The sequence below is a fragment of the Anolis sagrei genome, chromosome 8, assembly GCF_037176765.1.
Source record: "Anolis sagrei isolate rAnoSag1 chromosome 8, rAnoSag1.mat, whole genome shotgun sequence".
Lineage (NCBI taxonomy): Eukaryota > Metazoa > Chordata > Lepidosauria > Squamata > Dactyloidae > Anolis > Anolis sagrei.
The window spans coordinates 1,490,001-1,509,458 of NC_090028.1; the positions used below are offsets into that span (position 1 = coordinate 1,490,001).

Consider the following 19,458-nt stretch of genomic DNA (forward strand, 5'->3'; position numbering starts at 1 on the left):
AGTAGGACACAATTTGATCCCTCCTGACAGATGGCCACCCAGTCTCTGATTAATAATAATAGAAGTATAGAATTCTAGTTGGAAGGGAGCCCCAAGGATGTCTAGTCCAGCCCCCTTCTGCTAAGTAGAAGGACACAATCCAATCCCTCCTGACAGATAGCCACCAAGAGACCCCTTTTTAAGTAGGACACAATCCAATCATTCGTGACAGATGGCCACCCAGTCTCCAATTAATAATAATAGAAGTATAGAATTCTAGTTGGAAGGGACCCCCAAGGATATCTAGCCCAGCCCCCTTCTGCTAAGTAGAACACAATCCAATCCTTCCTGATAGATGACTACCTACAGACCCTTTTTTAAGTAGGACACAATCCGATCCCTCCTGACAGATGGCCACCCAGTCTCCAATTAATAATAATAGAAGTATAGAATTCTACTTGGAAGGGAACCCCAAGGATATCTAGTCCGGCCCCCTTCTGCTAAGTAGAAGGACACAATCTGATCCCTCCTGACAGATGGCCACCCAGGGCTGCAAGGTATGTGAGTGGGGTTATTCCGTCCCTAATTAATAATAATAATAATAATAATAATAATAATAATAGAACCATGGAATAATAGAAGGATCATAGACTTGGCAGAGACCCCCAAAGCTATCCAGTCCAGCACCCTTCTTTGTGTCATAAAGGAAAAGCATCATCCGATCCCTCCCGACAGATGGCCAACCTGATAATAATAATAATCTACTTAATAAATAATAATAATAATAATAATAATAGAGGGATCATGGAAGGGACCCCCAAAGGCCATCTAGTGTGGGCCCCTTCTGCCAAGGAGGAGGGCACCATCTGATCCCTCCTGACAGATGGCCGTCCAACCTCTATTGAAAATCCTCCAAGGAAGGAAACTCCACTATTATTATTATTATTATTATTATTATTATTATTTTACAGACACAAAAACACAGTATGTTACAGATATATATGTTGGATTTCATATTATTATTATTATTATTATTATTATTATTATTATTATTGGTGATGATAAAAAGAATTATGGAATTGGACGGGACCTCCAAAGGGCATCTAGTCCAACCCCCTCTTGCCTTCATTCAGGAAAAGGACCCTCATCTTCCCCGACAAAGGGCCTCCCAGTCTCTGTTTCAAAGCCTCCAAAGAAGGAGCCTTTATTAGACTCCGAAGCAGAGAGTTCCACTGCTGAACAGCTTCTCATGGAAAGGAAGTTCTTCATCATGTTCATTTGGAGTCTCCTCTCCTGTCATTTGGGGAGGGTTTGGCCAGGCAGTTGAGTGAATAGCCCCCAAGGGTAGATGTTCGGCCTCTGCTCCTCAGAACATCTACTGCAGGGGGTTCCATCTTTTTGCTTCCATGGGACACATTGGAAGAAGACGGAGAAAGAGAGGAGGAGAAAGAGGAATAAGGAAGGATGAAGGGGGGAAAAAGAGGGGGAAGGAGAAGAGGAAGGAAAAAGAAGGAGAAGAGGAAGAAGTGGAGAAAGAGGAAGAAGGAGAAGAAGAGGGAAAAGAAGAGGAAGAAGAAGAGGAAGGAAGGAAGGAAAAAGAGGCAGAAGAAGAGGAGGAAGAAGAGGAAGAATAAGAAGGAGAAGAGGAAGAAGAGGAGAAAGAGGAAGAGGGAAGAAGAGGAAGAAGGAGAAGAAGAGGGAAAAGAAGAGGAAGAAGAAGAGGAAGGAAGGAAGGAAGGAAGGAAGGAAGGAAAGAGGTAGAAGAAGAGGAGGAAGAAGAGGAGGAGGAAGAGGAAGAATAAGAAGGAGAAGAAGAGGAAGAAGCAGAGAAAGAGGAAGAAGGAAGAAGAGGAGAAAGAAGAAGAAGATTATAATGATTCTGTCTTGCTTACTAGCAGATTAGGGCTAGGTTGGATGGCCTTTGGAGGTCCCTTCCATGTAATAATAATAATAATAATAATAATAATAATAATAATATAATCGTAATTTCATCCTCAGCTTAATAATAATAATAATAATAATAATAATAATAATAATAATGAATGTGTCCAACGTGTGATCGAATGCAAAAGCCAGCAAAATGATTTTGTTTGTTGTGTACCTATCTTGGTGTGTATCTAATAATAATAATAATAATAATGGATAATGGATAATAATATAATAGTAATTTTATCTTCAGCCTATTATTATTATTATTATTATTATTATTATTATTATTATTATTCTGTCTTCCTTCCTGGCCGAATGGAGCTAGACTGGATGTCCTTTGGAGGTCCCTTCCATGTAATAATAATAATAATAATAATAATAATAATGGATAATATTACAATAGTAATTTCATCTTCAGATTATTATTATTATTATTATTATTATTATTATTATTATTACATGGAAGGGACCTCCAAAGGACATCCAGTCTAGCCCCATTGTACCAAGAAGGAATAATAATAATAATAATAATAATAATAATAATGAATAATATTACAATAGTAATTTCATCTTCAGATTATTATTATTATTATTATTATTATTATTATTATGTCTTTCTTCCTAGCAGATTGGGGCTGAATTGGATGGCCTTTGGAGGTTCCTTCCATGTAATAATAATAATAATAATAGATAATAATATAATAGTAGTTATGTCTTCCTTCCTGGCAGAATGGGGCAAGACTGGATGTCCTTTGGAGGTCCCTTCCATGTAATAATAATAATAATAATAATAATAATAATAATAATAATGGATAATAATATAATAGCTATTTCATCCTCGGTTAATGGGTTTAGACTGGATGTCCTTTGGAGGTCCCTTCCATGTAATAATAATAATAATAATGGATAATAATATAATCGTAATTTCATCCTCAGCTTAATAATAATAATAATAATAATAATAATAATAATAATGAATGTGTCCGACGTGTGATCGAATGCAAAAGCCAGCAAAATGATTTTGTTTGTTGTGTACCTATCTTGGTGTGTATCTAATAATAATAATAATAATAATAATAATAATAATAATGGATAATGGATAATGGATAATAATGTAATAGTAATTTTATCTTCAGTCTATTATTATTATTATTATTATTATTATTATTATTCTGTCTTCCTTCCTGGCCAAATGGGGCTAGACTGGATGTCCTTTGGAGGTCCCTTCAATGTAATAATAATAATAATAATAATAATAATAATGGATAATAATATAATAGTAATTCCATCTTCCTTCTTGGTACAATGGGGCTAGACTGGATGTCCTTTGGAGGTCCCTTCCATGTAATAATAATAATAATAATAATAATAATAATAATAATAATGGATAATATTACAATAGTAATTTCATCTTCAGATTATTATTATTATTATTATTATTATTATTATTATGTCTTTCTTACTAGCAGATTGGGGCAAGACTGGATGTCCTTTGGAGGTCCCTTCCATGTAATAATAATAATAATAATAATGGATAATAATATAATAGTAATTTAATCCTCGGTCTATTATTATTATTATTATTATTATTATTATTATTATTCTGTCTTTCTTACTAGCAGATTGGAGCAAGACTGGATGTCCTTTGGAGGCCTCTTCCATGTAATAATAATAATAATAATAATAATGCATAATAATATAATAGTAATTCTGTCTTCCTTCTTGGTACAATATATTATTATCCATAATAATAATAATAATAATAATGGATAATAATATAATCGTAATTCCGTCTTTCTTCATGGTACAATGACTGGATGTCCTTTGGAGGCCCCTTCCATGTAGTAGTAGTAGTAGTAGTAGTAATAATAATAATAATAATGGATAATAATATAATAGCTATTTCATCCTTGGTCTATTATTATTATTATTATTATTATTATTATTATTATTAATCTGTCTTCCTTCTTGGTACAATGGGGCTAGACTGGATGTCCTTTGGAGACTCCTTCCATCTCTCTGAATCTTTGATGTTGATGATGACAAAGATATAATAAGGAGGACAGAATTCCTGGGGGGGGACCTCCAAAGGACATCCAGTCCCCTTTTGCAAAGGCATCTTGTTTGGAGACTGCAATGCAGGGGAGGGGGGGTGCAGGAGGGGGGCCACTCCACCCTTATTATACCAAAACGACCTTCAGGCCGGGGACCACAGCGCCCCATTCATCCCATTGCTTCCTATGAGCCTCTAGTGGGGTGCCTTTAAATAGGAAAGAAGAGAATGAGGGGGGGAGCCAAAAAATGGAGGAGAGAAAGGGCTGAGGTGTTGTTTTTGGAGAGGTGTCCTTCTTCCTCCCCTTGCCGCCTGTCATTGGGCTCCTTCCCTGCCTGTAAAGGAGAGAAGGAGGGATGGAAGGAGGGATGGAAGGAGGGATAAAGGCAGGAGGAGGGAAGGGTCCAGCCCATTGCAGAGACTGAGAGGCAGAGACAAGAGAGAGAGAGAGCGGAGCTGTCCAAATCCTTCCTCCTTGAGCATCTCTTCCATCACCAAAAGCCACTCAAGATGCCTGAATGCTGGGACGGGGTAGGTCCTTGTTCTCCTTCTTCTTCTCTTGCAAGCCATGCAACGGCATGCATTTTGCAGAATCGTAGGATGCAAAACACAAGACGCCGCAGCCTTGGATGCAACCCATTTGCAATGCAAAGAGGGAAGGAAGAGAGAGGTGCCCTTGCGCTCACCTTTGGGCCCAGAACAAGCCTTCAGCCTTGCCTTTTTTTGCAAAATAAATGGGGAAACCAGGCCAAAATGCAATGGCCAAAATGCAAAATCTTGCACACTTCTCTATAGATTTTGCATTTTTAGAAAAATCACATTGTGTGCTTCTTGTTGCTGAAGTCTTTGTGGTTTGAGCATTTCCTTTTTTGCAAAATAAAGGGGGAAACCAGCCAAAATGCAAAATCTTGCACACTTCTCTATAGATTTTGCATTTCTGAAAAATCACATTCTGTGCTTCTTGTTGCTGAAGTCTTTGTGGTTTTTGGAGACGTGTCTTTCGACACAGGATTTTAAAACCTGTTCAGTGTGCAAGCCGGGATATAAATAATGCTAATAATGATGAGAATAATAAGTCCTAGTGAATAATGATAATGATCATGATAATAATAATAATAATTCCAATAATAATAATAATAATAATAATAATTTTGGAATAATAATTCCAAAAGTCCTAGGCACTTGGGTTTTGATCGAATGCAAAACCTGTTCAGTGTGGACAGATGCTAGCTGGGATATAAATAATGCTAATAATAATGAGGAGAATAAGTCCTAGAGAATAATAATAATGATAATAATAATAATAATAATAATAATAATAATAATAATTCCAAAAAAGTCCTAGGCACTTGGGAAGGGTCCGACGTGTGATCGAATGCAAAAACCAAAACCTGTTCAGTGTGGATAGATGCTAGCCGGGATATAAATAATGCTAATAATAATGAGAATAATAAGTTCTAGAGAATAATAATAATAATGATAATGATAATAATAATAATAGTTCCAAAAAAGTCCTAGGCACTTGGGAAGTGTCCAACGTGTGATTGAATGCAAAAGCCAGCAGAGTGATCTTGTTTGCTGTGTACTAATCTTATTGTGTATTTAATAATGATAATAATAATTATAATAATAAATCCTAGAGAATAATAATGATGATGATGGTGATGATGATAATAATAATAATAATAATTCCAAAAGTCCTAGGCACATGGGAAGTGTCCGACGTGTGATCAAATGCAAAAGCCAGCAGAGTGATGTTGTTTGTTGTGTACTAATCTTGTGTATCTAATAATAATAATAATAGTAATTATAATAATAAATTCTAGAGAAGAAGAATGATGATGATGATAATAATAATTCCAAAAAGTCCTAGGCACTTGGGAAGTGTCCAACGTGTGATCGAATGCAAAAGCCAAAACCTGTTCAGAGTGGACAGATGCTAGATGCCTTAGGCGAGATATAAATAATGCTAATAGTAATGAGAATAATAAGTCCTAGAGAATAATAATAATAATAATTCCAAAAAGTCCTAGGCACTTGGCAAATGTCCGACGTGTGATTGAATACAATTATTTTTATCGAATGCAAAAGCCAGCAGAATGATCTTGTTTGTTGTGTACCTATCTTGTTGTGTATCTTATTATTATTATTATTATTATTATTATTATTATTATCGAATGCAAAAGCCAGCAGAATGATCTTTTCTGTTGTGTACCTATCTTGTTGTGTATATTATTATTATTATTATTATTATTATTATTATTATCGAATGCAAAAGCCAGCAGAATGATCTTTTCTGTTGTGTACCTATCTTGTTGTGTATATTATTATTATTATTATTATTATTATTATTATCAAATGCAAAAGCCAGCAGAATGATCTTTTCTGTTGTGTACCTATCTTGTTGTGTATATTATTATTATATTATTATTATTATTATTATTATTATTATTATTATTATCGAATGCAAAAGCCAGCAAAATGATTTTGTTTGTTGTGTACCTATCTTGTTGTGTATCTAATAATAATAATAATAATAATAATAAATGTGTTTTATGATAGGGATGTGATTTTCACTGTGTTATGCCCCTCCTTGCACCATATGAAGAGTCAGATAATAATAATAATCATAATCGTGTCATAATACATGTATATTATTATTATTATTATTATTATTATTATTTTACTGACATATTATTATTATTATTATTATTATTATTATTATTATTATGGCATTACTATTACACATTTGGGCATTTGGAAAGCCTCGAGGCATGTGCAGAAGGCTTCCCTGCCCTACTAAATACACACATAGAATATGACAACAACAACAATAATTGTATCTTATTTATATTATTATTAAGGCATTCTTATTACACATTTAGGCACTTGCAAACCTTGTGGCATCTGCAGGAGACTTCCCTGCCCTACTAAATACACACATAGAATACGACAATAACAATAATTTTATATTATTTTATATTACTATTATTAGGGCATTATTATTACACATTTGGGCATTTGCAAGCTTTGTGGTATCTGCAGGAGATTTCTCTGCCCTCCTAAATACACACACTGAATACAAGAACAATAGTAATTTTATACTATTTTATATTAATATTATTATTATTATGGCATCATTATTACACATTTAGGCATTTGCAAGCCTTGCAGCATCTGCAGGAGGCTTTTCTGCCCTATTAATAGTATTAATATTACACATTTGGGCATTTAGAAAGCCTCAAGGCATGTGCAGAAGGCTTTTCTGCCCTCCTAAATACACACATAGAATACAACAACAATGCTATATTAGTATTATTATTAGGACATTATTATTGCAGATTTGGGCATTTGAAAGCCTTGTGGCATCTGCAGGAATCTACTAAATACACACATAGAATGCTGCTGCTGCTGCTACTACTACTACTACTAATAATAATAATAATATATTTTATATTAAACTATTATTATTATTATGGCATTATTATTGCACATTTGGGCATTTGAAAGCCTTGCAGCACCTGCAGAAAGCTTCCCATCCCTGCTAAATACATACATAGAATACTACTACTACTACTAATAATAATAGTGATATATTATTTTAAATTAAATTATTATTATTATTATTATTATTATGGCATGATTATTGCACATTTGGGCATTTGAAAGCCTTGCAGCATCTGCAGGAGTCTTTCCTGCCCTACTAAATACACACATAGAATACTACTACCACAAATAATAATAATAATAATAATAATAATAATAATAATAATTTTATAGTATTTTATAGTATTATTACTCTGTGTGTGTATTTAGTAGGGCAGATGCTCCAAGGCTTTCAAGTGCCCAAATGCATCTCTATTGAGCAATGCAAGGAGAGCCTTCTGCACATGCTCAAAGGCACTCAGGTGGCCATTTGTGTTTAGCGGTGCAAGGAGAGCCTTCTGCACATGCTCCAGGGCAGTCTGTGGATTGCTTTGCAGACTCCAAAGGCATTCAAATGCCCAAATGTGTGCCTTTTTAGCAATGCAGGGAGAACCATCTGCACATGCTCCAAGGCACTCAAACACCCAAATATATGTGTATTATTTACCTGGGCAAAGAGAGCCTTCTGCACATGCTCAAAGGCACTCGAATGGTAATCTGTATTTAGTGGTGAAAGGAGAGCCTTCTGCACATGCTCCAGAGCACTCCGTGGATTGCTTTGCAGGATCCAAGGCCTTTTTAGCAATGCAGGGAGAATCTTCTGCACATGCTCCAAGGCACTCAAACACTCAAATATGTGTGTATTGTTTAGCTGGGCAAAGAGAGCCTTCTGCACATGCTCAAAGGCACTCAAATGGCCATCTGTATTTGGCAGTGCAAGGAGAGCCTTCTGCACATGCTCCAGGGCAGTCTGTGGATTGCTTTGCAGGATCCAAGGCTTGCAAATGCCCAAATGTGTGTCTATTTAGCAGTGCAAGGAGAACCTTCTTCACATGCTCAAAGGCACTCAAATGGCCATCTGTATTTGGCAGTGCAAGGAGAGCCTTCTGCACATGCTCCAGAGCACTATGTGGTGCTTTGCAGACTACAAAGGCATTCAGATGCCCAAATGTGTGTCTTTTTAGCAATGCAGGGAGAACCTTCTGCACATGCTCCAAGGCACTCAAGCACCCAAATATATGTGTATTATTTAGGCAAAGAGCCTTCTGCACATGCTCAAAGGCACTCAAATGGCCATTTGTGTTTAGCAGTGCAAGGGGAGCCTTCTGCACATGCTCCAGAGCACTCCGTGGATTGCTTTGCAGACTCCAAAGGCATTCTAATGCCCAAATGTGTGTCTATTACCAATAGAAAGAGAATTTTCTGCACATGCTCCAAGGCATTCAAATGCCCAAATATATGTGTATAATTTAGCCGGGCAAAGAGAGCCTTCTTCACATGCTCAAAGGCACTCAAATAGCCAACTGTATTTGGCGGTGCAAGGAGAGCCTTCTGCACATGCTCCAGGGCAGTCTGTGGTGCTTTGCAGACTATAAAGGCATTCAAATGCCCAAATGTGTGTCTTTTTAGCAATGCAGGGAGAACCTTCTGCACATGCTCCAAGGCACTCAAACACCCAAATATATGTGTATTATTTAGCTGGGCAAAGAGAGCCTTCTGCATAGGCTCAAAGGCACTCAAATGGCCATCCATATTTGGCGGTGTAAGGAGAGCCTTCTGCACATGCTCCAGGGCAGTTTGTGGATTGCTTTGCAGGCTCCAAGGCTTGCAGATGCCCAAATGTTCTCCTTGCATTGCTAAATAAACACTCAAAGGCATTTTGTAGTGCAAGGAAAGCCTTTTGCAGATGCTCCAAAGCAGTCAGTGGATTGCATTGCAGACCTAAATGTGTGTCTGTTTAGTCGTGCAAGAGAGCCTTCTACACATGATCCAGGGCACTGAAATGCATGTGCATGTAGCAGTGCAAGAGAGCCTTCTGCACGTGCCCCAAGACACTGCGGATTGCTTTGCAGGCTCCAAGGCTGCAAAGAAGAGGTGCAGAAGAGGGAGAAGAAGCATGTACTTGTGCTTGGAAGGGATTGGAGAGGCTTCTTGCATTCAGTGGAGGAAGAGTCTGGGTTGGCCATTCAGTTGCAGGGAAACTGAGTCAGGTTTGCAAAGCAGGTGGGAGGAGAAGGGGAGGAGGCGTCGGCCATGTTTCCTCCCATTCCTCCTCCTGGTGACCCCTCTCTGCCGTGCCAAGGGCAACGCTGGCATCTGGGCGGAAGATGAAAAAGAAGAAACCCTGATGCCGACGCCATTTTCCCCGCTCCTCTTTGCTTCCAAAGGAATGCATTCCCTGTTTGGGGAACGGTTGTGTTTTTGCATCTTGAGCGAAGAGAGCATCTGTCTCAAGCTCTTTGCATCTTCCTCCCTCCTTGCTTCGGGATGCAATGCCACCCCATGAAGGATGGGTCAGGAAGGATATATTCCCCCCACATTTAGGGCTCAGCCATCTTTTTTGCTCGGCTTGACCTTGAGCCAAAAAAATCAGTCCTTGGATGCAAGGCCATCCGCTTCCTTGCTTTTTATGCTTTGCAAACCTTTCTGATGCTCCATCCCACCCCCAGTTCAGGGACCCTATAGAAATATTAAAATGCTACCCCATAGTTGCTAGGAGAAGGTGAGGAAAGGTGGAATTTGGGGAGGGAGAACAGATCTATGGCTGTCTCCTCAACGCAGCAGCGCATGACAACATTCCCTCCTCCGTGCAATGTTTTTGCAGCAATCATTTTTTTCTCCCAGATGGAGGGAGATCTTCTTTTTGTTCTGAATTTCTCGGCACAGCAATAATGTTATATCACATGCAAATGTGCACGGCAACAATGTTCTATTGGGTGCAAACATGCACAGCAACAATGTGGTATCATGCAAGCAATGTCATATCAAATGCAAATGTGCACAGCAGCAATGTTCTATTGGATGCAAACATGCACAGCAACAATGTTGTATCATGTAAGCAATGTCATATCAAATGCAAATATGCACGGCAACAATGTTATATCAGATGCAATGTTCTATTGAATGCAAACATGCACAGCAACAATGTTCTATCAGATGCAAATATGCATAGCAACAATATTGTGTCGAATGCATATGTGCATTGCAAGAATGTTATATCAAAGGCAAACGTGCACGGCAACAATGTTATATCGAAGACAAATGTGCACAGCCACAATGTGACATTGAATGCAAACATGCGCAGTAACAATGTTATATTGAATTCAAATGTGCATGGCAACAATGTTATATTAAAAGCAAATGTGCACAGTAGTAATTTTATATCGTATGCAAACCTGCACAGCAACAATGTTATATCAAAGGCAAATGTGCACAATAGTAATGTTATGTCAAAAGCAAATGTGCATAGCAACAATGATATATCGAATGCAAACATGCACAGCAACAATGTTATATCAAAGGCAAATGTGCACAGTAGTAATGTGATATTGAATGCAAACATGCGCAGCAACAATGTTAAATTGAATTCAAATGTGCACAGTAATAATGTTATATCAAAGGCAAGTGTGCACAGCAACAATGTTATATCAAAGGCAAACATGCACAGCAACAATGTTATATTGAATCCAAACATGCACAGCAACAATGTTATATCAAAGGCAAATGTGCACAATAGTAATGTTATGTCAAAAGCAAACATGCACAGCAACAATGTTATATCAAAGGCAAATGTGCAGAGTAGTAATGTTATATTGAATACAAGCATGCGCAGCAACAATGTTATATTGAATTCAAATGTGCATGGCAACAATGTTATATCAAAGGCAAATGTGCACAGCAACAATGTGATATTGAATGCAAATATGCGCAGCAACAATGTTATATAGAATTCAAATGTGCACGACAACAATGTTATATCAAAACGCAAATGTGCATAGTAATAATGTTATATTTAATGCAAACATGCGCAGCAACAATGTTATATCAAAGGCAAATGTGCACAGTAGTAATGTGATATTGAATGCAAACATGCGCAGCAACAATGTTATATTGAATTCAAATGTGCACAGTAATAATGTTATATCAAAGGCAAACATGCACAGCCACAATGTTATATTGAATCCAAACATGCACAGCAACAATGTTATATCATAGGCAAACATGCACAGCCACAATGTTATATTGAATCCAAACATGTGCAGCAACAATGTTATATCAAATGTAAACATGCACAGCAACAATGTTATATCAAAGGCAAATATGCAAAATAGTAATGTTATGCCAAAGGCAAATGTGCATAGCAAGAATGTGATATTGAATGCAAACATGCGCAGCAACAATGTTATATCAAAGGCAAATGTGCACGGCAACAATGTTATATTGAATCCAAACATGCGCAGCAACAAAGTTATATCAAATGTGCAGAGTAGTAATATTATATCAAAGGCAAACATGCACAGCAACAATGTGATATCAAAATACAAATGTGCACAGCCACAATGTGATATTGAATCCAAACATGCACAGCAACAATGTTATATCAAAGGCAAATGTGCACAATAGTAATGTTATGTCAAAGGCAAATGTGTATAGCAACAATGTGATATTGAATCCAAACATGCACAGCAACAATGTTATATTAAAAGGCAAACATGCAAAATAGAAATGTTATATCAATTGCAAACTTGCACAGCAACAATGTTATATCAAATGCAAATGTGCACATCAACAATGTTATATCAAAAGGCAAATGTGCACAGTAGCAATGTTATATTTAATGCAAACATGCGCAGCAACAATGTTATATCGAAGGCAAATGTGCACAGGAGTAATGTTATGTCAAAGGCAAATGTGCATAGCAACAATGATATATCGAATGCAAACATGTGCAGCAACAATGTTATATCAAAGGCAAACATACACAGCCACGATGTTATATCAAAAGGCAAATGTTCACATTAGTAATGTTATATCAAAGACAAATGTGCATGGCAACAATGTTATATCAAATGCAAACATGCACAGCAACAATGATATATCGAAGGCAAACATGCACAGTCACAATGTTATATCAAAGGCAAATATGCATGATAGTAATGTGATATTGAATGCAAACATGCGCAGCGACAATGTTATATTGAATTCAAATGTACATGGCAACAGTGTTATATCAAAGGCAAATGTGCACATCAACAATGTTATATTGAATTCAAATGTGCTCAGGAGTTATGTGAATGTGGGCACAGTTACCCATGCAACAATTTCCTCTTGCATCGGAACTGGGGGACACGGTTGCATCGGGACATTTGCAAAAGGGTTGAACAGAAACCATCGAATTGCAAAGGTTTCTCTCTTTTCCCTTCTTTTCTGGACGAAACCCTCGTGTTGCGTCTGCTCTTGGAAGCAAACAGGTAGCGTTTAGCCAGCTAGGGTTGTCTTTCGTTTGTGTGACGAAGGAAACCAGAGCAAAAATGTCATCCTCAGGTTGATGGAGATTGCTGGCATCCAAGCCATTGCCTTAATGGAAGCATCCAAGCAGTGCTGCATTGAGGGAAAGGGTGGGCAACGATGTGCTTTGCTTCCCTGCATCTCTCTCTCTCTCGTCGTTCTGCAAAGGAGAATTTGCAGTTCTGCCAAGAACAGGCCATGCAAACTCTTAAGCCTTTTAAAGAGACGAATCCCTGTTGCGTTGAGTCAGTTTGCAACAAGGCAGTCGGATTAAATGGCTGTAGTCATCATATAAATGTGTGTGAGTGTGAATTCATTGTATAAATGGCTAATAATAATAATAATAATAATAATAATAATAATAATAATGTGGTTTTTTGACATATATTTCTGCTGCTTCTATGATTGTGATTGTGTCAGTAAAATAATAATAATAATAATAACAATGTGATTTTCTGACATATATTTCTGCTGCTTCTGTGATTGTAATTGTGTCAGTAAAATAATAATAATAATAATAATAATAATAATAATAATAATAATTTCTTGGGAGAAAGGTGCAACATATATGTTCAGCAAGAAAATATACTAAAATATGTATTATAAAATATATGTAAATATATGTAAAATATATTTAAATCTATATAAACAAAAATGTAATGTTCGTTTGTGGGATTAACAGAACTCAAAAACCACTGGAGGAATTGACACCAAATTTGGACACAAGACACCTAACAACCCAATCTATGTCCTTCACTAAAAAATGATTTTGTCCTTTGGGAGTTGTAGTTGCTGGGATTTATAGTTGACCTACAATCAAAGAGCATTCTGAACCCCACCAACGATGGAATTGAACCAAACTTGGCACACAGGACTCCCATGAACAACAGAAAATACTGGAAGGGTTTCATGGGCAGTGTCGTTTGCTTTTGGAGTTGTAGTTCACCTCCATCCAGAGTTCACTGTGGACTCAAACAGTGATGGATCTGGACCAAACTCTACACGAATACTCAATATACCCAAACTTGGAACAAATACTCAATATGCCCAAATGTGAACACTGGTGGAGTTTGGGGAAAATAGACGTTGACATTTGGGAGTTGTAGTTGCTGGGATTTAGAGTTCAACTGCAATCAAAGAGCATTCTGAACTCAACCAATGGTGGAATTGATCCAAACTTGGCACACAGGCCTCCCATGACCAACAGAAAATACTGGAAGGGTTTGGTGGGCATTGACCTTGAGTTTGGGAGTTGTAGTTCAACTACATCCAGAGAGCACTGTGGACTCAAACAATGATGGATTTGGACCAAACTTTGTATGAATACTCAATATGCCCAAATGTGAACACTGGTAGAGTTTGGGGAAAATAAAATCTTGACATTTAGGAGTTGTAATTGCTGGGATGTATAGTTCACCTACAATCAGAGAGCATTCAACCCCACCAATGATAGAATTGGGCCAAGCCTCCCACACAGAACCCCCATGTGGGCCACAGCAAGGCGTGGCAGGACACGGCTAGTATATTATAAAATATATATTTAAAAATCCAAACAGAGGCCATTCAAAGCCACCGCACAAAGGGCAAAATTCAGTCTAAACTCTCAATAGAAAACAATGTGCAAGCATAATCAATAAAACTATAAGTTAATCAATATTAAAACAGTAAAGCACAATGCTGAAAGGCTGTTATGCTCTGCCATATAACCTAATAGAACAACTACTTTCAAAGTAAGAACTGCACAATTGAACAGGAAATAAGACTTTCAAACCAGGAGCAGCTTCAACTTTTCATACAATCAATCGCCTTATTGGACATTGATAACGGTGATCGGTCCTGATCGGTTCCTCTTTGGAGTGGTTTCATGCACTGCGATGGCTCAATGCCATTTTGCAAGGTCTGAAATATTGCAGCATGATAGGAGAGATAATATCAAGAGAGATCCTTTCTGGAGAAAGAAAGGTATGGCTTTATTTCCAGCTGGGACCCTGGAGTGGAGTGTGTCCAAAAGCAACCAGAGTGCCTGATAAAGGTGTTGACTGTGCCTTTTATACCCTCCAAATGCAGGCAAACAAAGAAACATGCTTCTCCATATGAAACGTCATCACTGCATCACTTTAGCATCATAGAAATATCAAATTCTATCTTCCAAAGAGCAGCATACAGCTTACAGCTTACATTCATCAATCAAGGGGCCTACTTTGACCTGTCAGGAGGGAGGGGAGATAGGCTCCTTACTTAGCTATAGCCTGGGCTATGTTGTACCAGTCTCTGTATAATAATATCCAGTCCAACCCCTTTCTGTGTCAGAACCAATTAGGAATTACATTTATCATAGTGTCACATAGTATTGTAATAGAATCCTAGAGCTGGAAGGGACCTCCAAAGGCCATCTAGACCAACTCCTTCTTTCTGCCAGGAAGGAAAAGCGTTCATTTGGAAACAAATACGCTCAACAGTTGAAGCAGAGGCAGATGATGCAGATCGTTTCAAGGAGTTGAAAGGGCTCCCCATCCACCGTCTTAATAGCCCTTGCTTTTCTATTTAAGTTATTTATTTATGCTTTAAAAGGATTTCCAATCACCAGCTCCTTGGTAGAGCTATGCTCATAAATGATGGAGAGGGTGAGATGGCAAAATTCCTGCACAACATTGTCTTGGAAATCTAAAGTGCAGCCGCATTGGGAATATTATTGCGGAGTTGCCCACCCTGGAAAGAAGATTGCAAACTTTGGGGTGGACTGGATGGCCTTTGGGGTCTCTTCCAAGTCTCTGATTCTATTATTATTATTATTATTATTATTATTATTATTATTAATCAGTGGCTGGATGGCCTTCTGTCTGGATGACCTTTGGGAATCCCTTCCTGTTCTAAGATTCTATTATTAGTATTCCTTGTAGTAGTAGTAGTAGTGAAGGAGGCTTCAAGGGTCTCTAAGTGAAATTAAGGGGCTTTGAATGAAATTAACAGCAAAAGAGAGACATAACCTTTCTCTATAGAAAAACAGCAATATGGAAGAAGAAAATGTTTTTTAAGAAACAAGATGTGACATGTAGAAGGTACTTCCTTACACAGGATGCATTGTGGTTAACTTCAAAGGTTGTGGTAAAGTGCAGAGTATGCATGTACAAGTAGGTACTTTCCATCAAAAGGTCAAGGGAGAGGGGCTGGAAAGAGAGTACTTTCCATCAAAAGAAAATGTTCTCTTTTGTTCAAAGGTTAAAATTGTTGATGTCAGGCAGTGGTTCCTTTCCGTTTTTTTGTTTACACTGGGCTATAAAGTTTGCAGATTTCAAGGGAAGAGCACAGCAGTCACTTGAAGAGTAATGTCTGTGTATGTTGCCTGGCTGTCCATCTTCTTCATGAAGAAATTAAAAATAAAACCTTTTAAAAAAATCTTTCATTGGGACTGTCTCCTTCCTTTCGTGCTCCCGCGACGTGGACCTAAGAAGACCCGATTTAGGGTCTCTAGCAGTAGTTGTAGTTGCAGTAGTAAGTGGAGGCTGGGTGACCATCTGTTGGGAGGGCTTGGGTTGTGCTTTTTCTTCCTGGAAGAAAGAAGTAGGGTGGACTGGGTCGCCTTTGGGGTCACTTCCAAGTCTCTGATTCTATTATTATTATTATTATTATTATTATTAACCAGTGACTGGATGGTCTTCTGTCTGGATGACCTTTGGGGGGTCCCTTCCTGCTAAGATTCTATTTATTATTATTATTATTATTATTATTATTATTATTATTAAGAAGAGGCTGTGTGGCCATCTGTTGGGAGGGCTTGGATTGTGCTTTTCCTTCCTTGAAGAAGGAAGTAGGGTGGACTGGGTTGCCTTTGGGGTCCCTTCCAAGTCTATGATTCTATTATTATTATTATTATTATTATTATTATTATTAAGCAGTGGCTGGATGGCCTTCTGTCTGGATGACCTTTGGGGGTCCCTTCTTGCTCTAAGATTCTATTATTACTATTACTTTATTATTATTATTATTATTATTAGTAGTAGTAGTAGTAGTAGTGGTAAGTGGAGGCTGGTGACCATCTGTTGGGAGGGCTTGGGTTGTGCTTTTTCTTCCTGGAAGAAAGAAGAGGGGTGGGCTGGATAGCCTTCAGGGTTCCTTCCAAGTCTATGAATCTTCTTCTTCTTCTATAATAATAATAATAATAATAATTATTATTATTATTATTATTATTATTGGGTGGGTTTTGGGTCCCTTAAAAGTCTAGGATATTATTATTATTATTATTATTATTATTATTATTATTATGGATGGCCATTTTTCAGGAAGGATCGGCCGTCGTCTTCCTTATGACAGAAGGGGGTTGGACTGGATGACTCTTGGGATCTATTCCATTATTCTGTTATTGTTGTTGTTTTGTTGTTGTTGTTGTTCTTCTTCTTCTTAGGCTTAATGGCCATCTGTTGGGAGGCTTGTATGGTGTCTTCCTTTATGGCAGAAGGGGGTTGAATTGGATGGCCTTTGGGTTCTCTTCCAAGTCTATGATTCTTCTATTATTAATTAATTAATTAAGTAAGCAGAGACTCGATGGCCATCTGTTGAGAGGCCTTGGATTGTGCTTTTCCTACCTGGTAGAAAGGAGTGGACTGGATGGCCTTTGGGGGGTGTCTTCCAAGTCTATGCTTTTATTATTATTATTATTATTATTATTATTATTATTATTAAGCAGAAACTTGATAGCCATCTGCTGGGAGGGTTCCTACAGTGTTGTCCTTTATGGCAGAAGGGGGTTGGACTGAATGGCCTTTGGGCACCCCTTCCAACTTTAGAATCTTGTTGTTGTTATTATTAGGCTTGATGGTCATCTGTCAGGAGGGTTCAGATGTTATCTTCCTTTACAGCAGAAGGAGGTTGGACTGGATGGTCTTTAGGGACCCCTTCCAACTCTAGAATCCTGTTGTTGTTATTATTAGGCTTGATGGTCATCTGTCAGGAGGGTTCAGATGTTATCTTCCTTTACAGCAGAAGGAGGTTGGACTGGATGGTCTTTAGGGACCCCTTCCAACTCTAGAATCCTGTTGTTGTTATTATTAGGCTTGATGGTCATCTGTCAGGAGGGTTCAGATGATATCTTCCTTTACAGCAGAAGGGCGTTGGACTGGATGGTCTTTGGGGGCCCCTTCTGTGATTCTATGATCTCATGGGTCAGCTCTGCTGGGCTATGATCTCATGGGTCAGCTCAAGACTGGGCTGTGATGCTGGGGTCCTTGAGTGGGCTTTGCAGGGGAGGTAGAAAGTGGACGGGTGGCGGATGGACAGATGGACAGACAGATCTCTATGCCTGGGGGTCCCAATATTGGAGAGAGCAGCTTGGTCTCCTTCCCCTGAGAAGCCCTTCCTCCAGGACTGATTCGGCTGTGTTTGTGTCTCTTTTCCCTTTCCCAACAGGAGCATGACATCGAGACCCCCTATGGGCTGCTCCACGTGGTCATCCGAGGGTCTCCCAAGGGGAACCGCCCGGCTCTCCTGACCTACCATGACGTGGGGCTCAACCGTAAGTGGGAACCCAAGTGCATCAACACTTTGTCTTTGTGGGAGGGACATCATGCAACACATTATGCTTTGGTTTTTTTTAATGAATATCTCATTGAATCTCAGCCAATTCAACCTTGTTTGTGACTACCACAAAAGAACATATAGATTTTATCAGTCAGTCATAAATTATACATTTTAGCCATCAAGTATACATTTTACCTCTCAGTCATAAAGTATACATTTCAGCCATTACTTGCAAATGACTTATACAGAGCTTCCCGTGGATTCCCTTCTCTCTGTCTCTTCCAGACAAGCTTTGCTTCAACACCTTCTTCAACTTCGAGGACATGCAGGAGATCACCAAGCACTTTGTGGTCTGCCACGTGGACGCCCCAGGGCAGCAGGCGGGGGCTTCCCAGTTCCCCCAGGGGTAAGTGACTCCCAGTTAAGGCCTTACTGGGAAGGTGAGACCTACAAACTCGCACATAATTTCAGTGTGGCACTTGTTCACCCAGCAAGGTGTCGTGTTCAAGTAAACGTGTTGTAAAAAATCTCCTTGGCTTCCAGAGTTTGATTGGGATAATAATAATAATAATAATAATAATAATAATAATAATTTCAGCCTGCACATCCATATCTGTTTGCATATGGAAGGGATGGGAGATGAAGAAGGCAACCAGATTTCACAGGAAGAGAACCCCCCAACCCGGCAATTCAGCCGTATTTTGATCTTTTCCCACTTTGGATCCAGTGCAGAGAGAAAGGCAGAATATATCCCAGGCCTGGGCAAACTTCGGCCTTCCCTCCAGGTGTTTTAGACTCCAACTCCCACAATTCTTAACAGCCTTGGGCCCTTTCCTTTCCCACCTCAGCCGTTTAAAGGAAGGGGCCTGAGGCTGTTAGGAATTGTGGGAGTTGGAGTCCAAAACACGTGGAGGGCCGAAGTTTGCCCGTTCCTGATATATACCATATTGACTTGAGTCTCATGTGCCATCGAATCGAACACACAATTTGATTTCCAAAACCTGCACTAATAATAATAATAATAATAATAATAATAATAATAAGGCTGT

General features: G+C 38.4%; 1 protein-coding gene across 4 annotated transcripts in view; it reads left to right on the forward strand.

The window, feature by feature from the left end:
- The window catches only part of NDRG4 (NDRG family member 4), a 54,380-nt gene that overhangs the window by 19,932 nt on the left and 14,990 nt on the right, over window positions 1-19,458 (forward strand). For 3 of the 4 annotated variants that reach the window (XM_067470932.1, XM_067470929.1, XM_067470930.1), the window contains exons 4-5: window positions 18,299-18,404; window positions 18,695-18,815. In XM_067470932.1, coding sequence (XP_067327033.1) covers window positions 18,299-18,404; window positions 18,695-18,815 — 227 coding nt within the window. Of the gene's footprint in view, window positions 1-4,359; window positions 4,493-18,298; window positions 18,405-18,694; window positions 18,816-19,458 lie in introns of those variants that run through there. The other variant, XM_067470933.1, reaches the window with a different exon arrangement.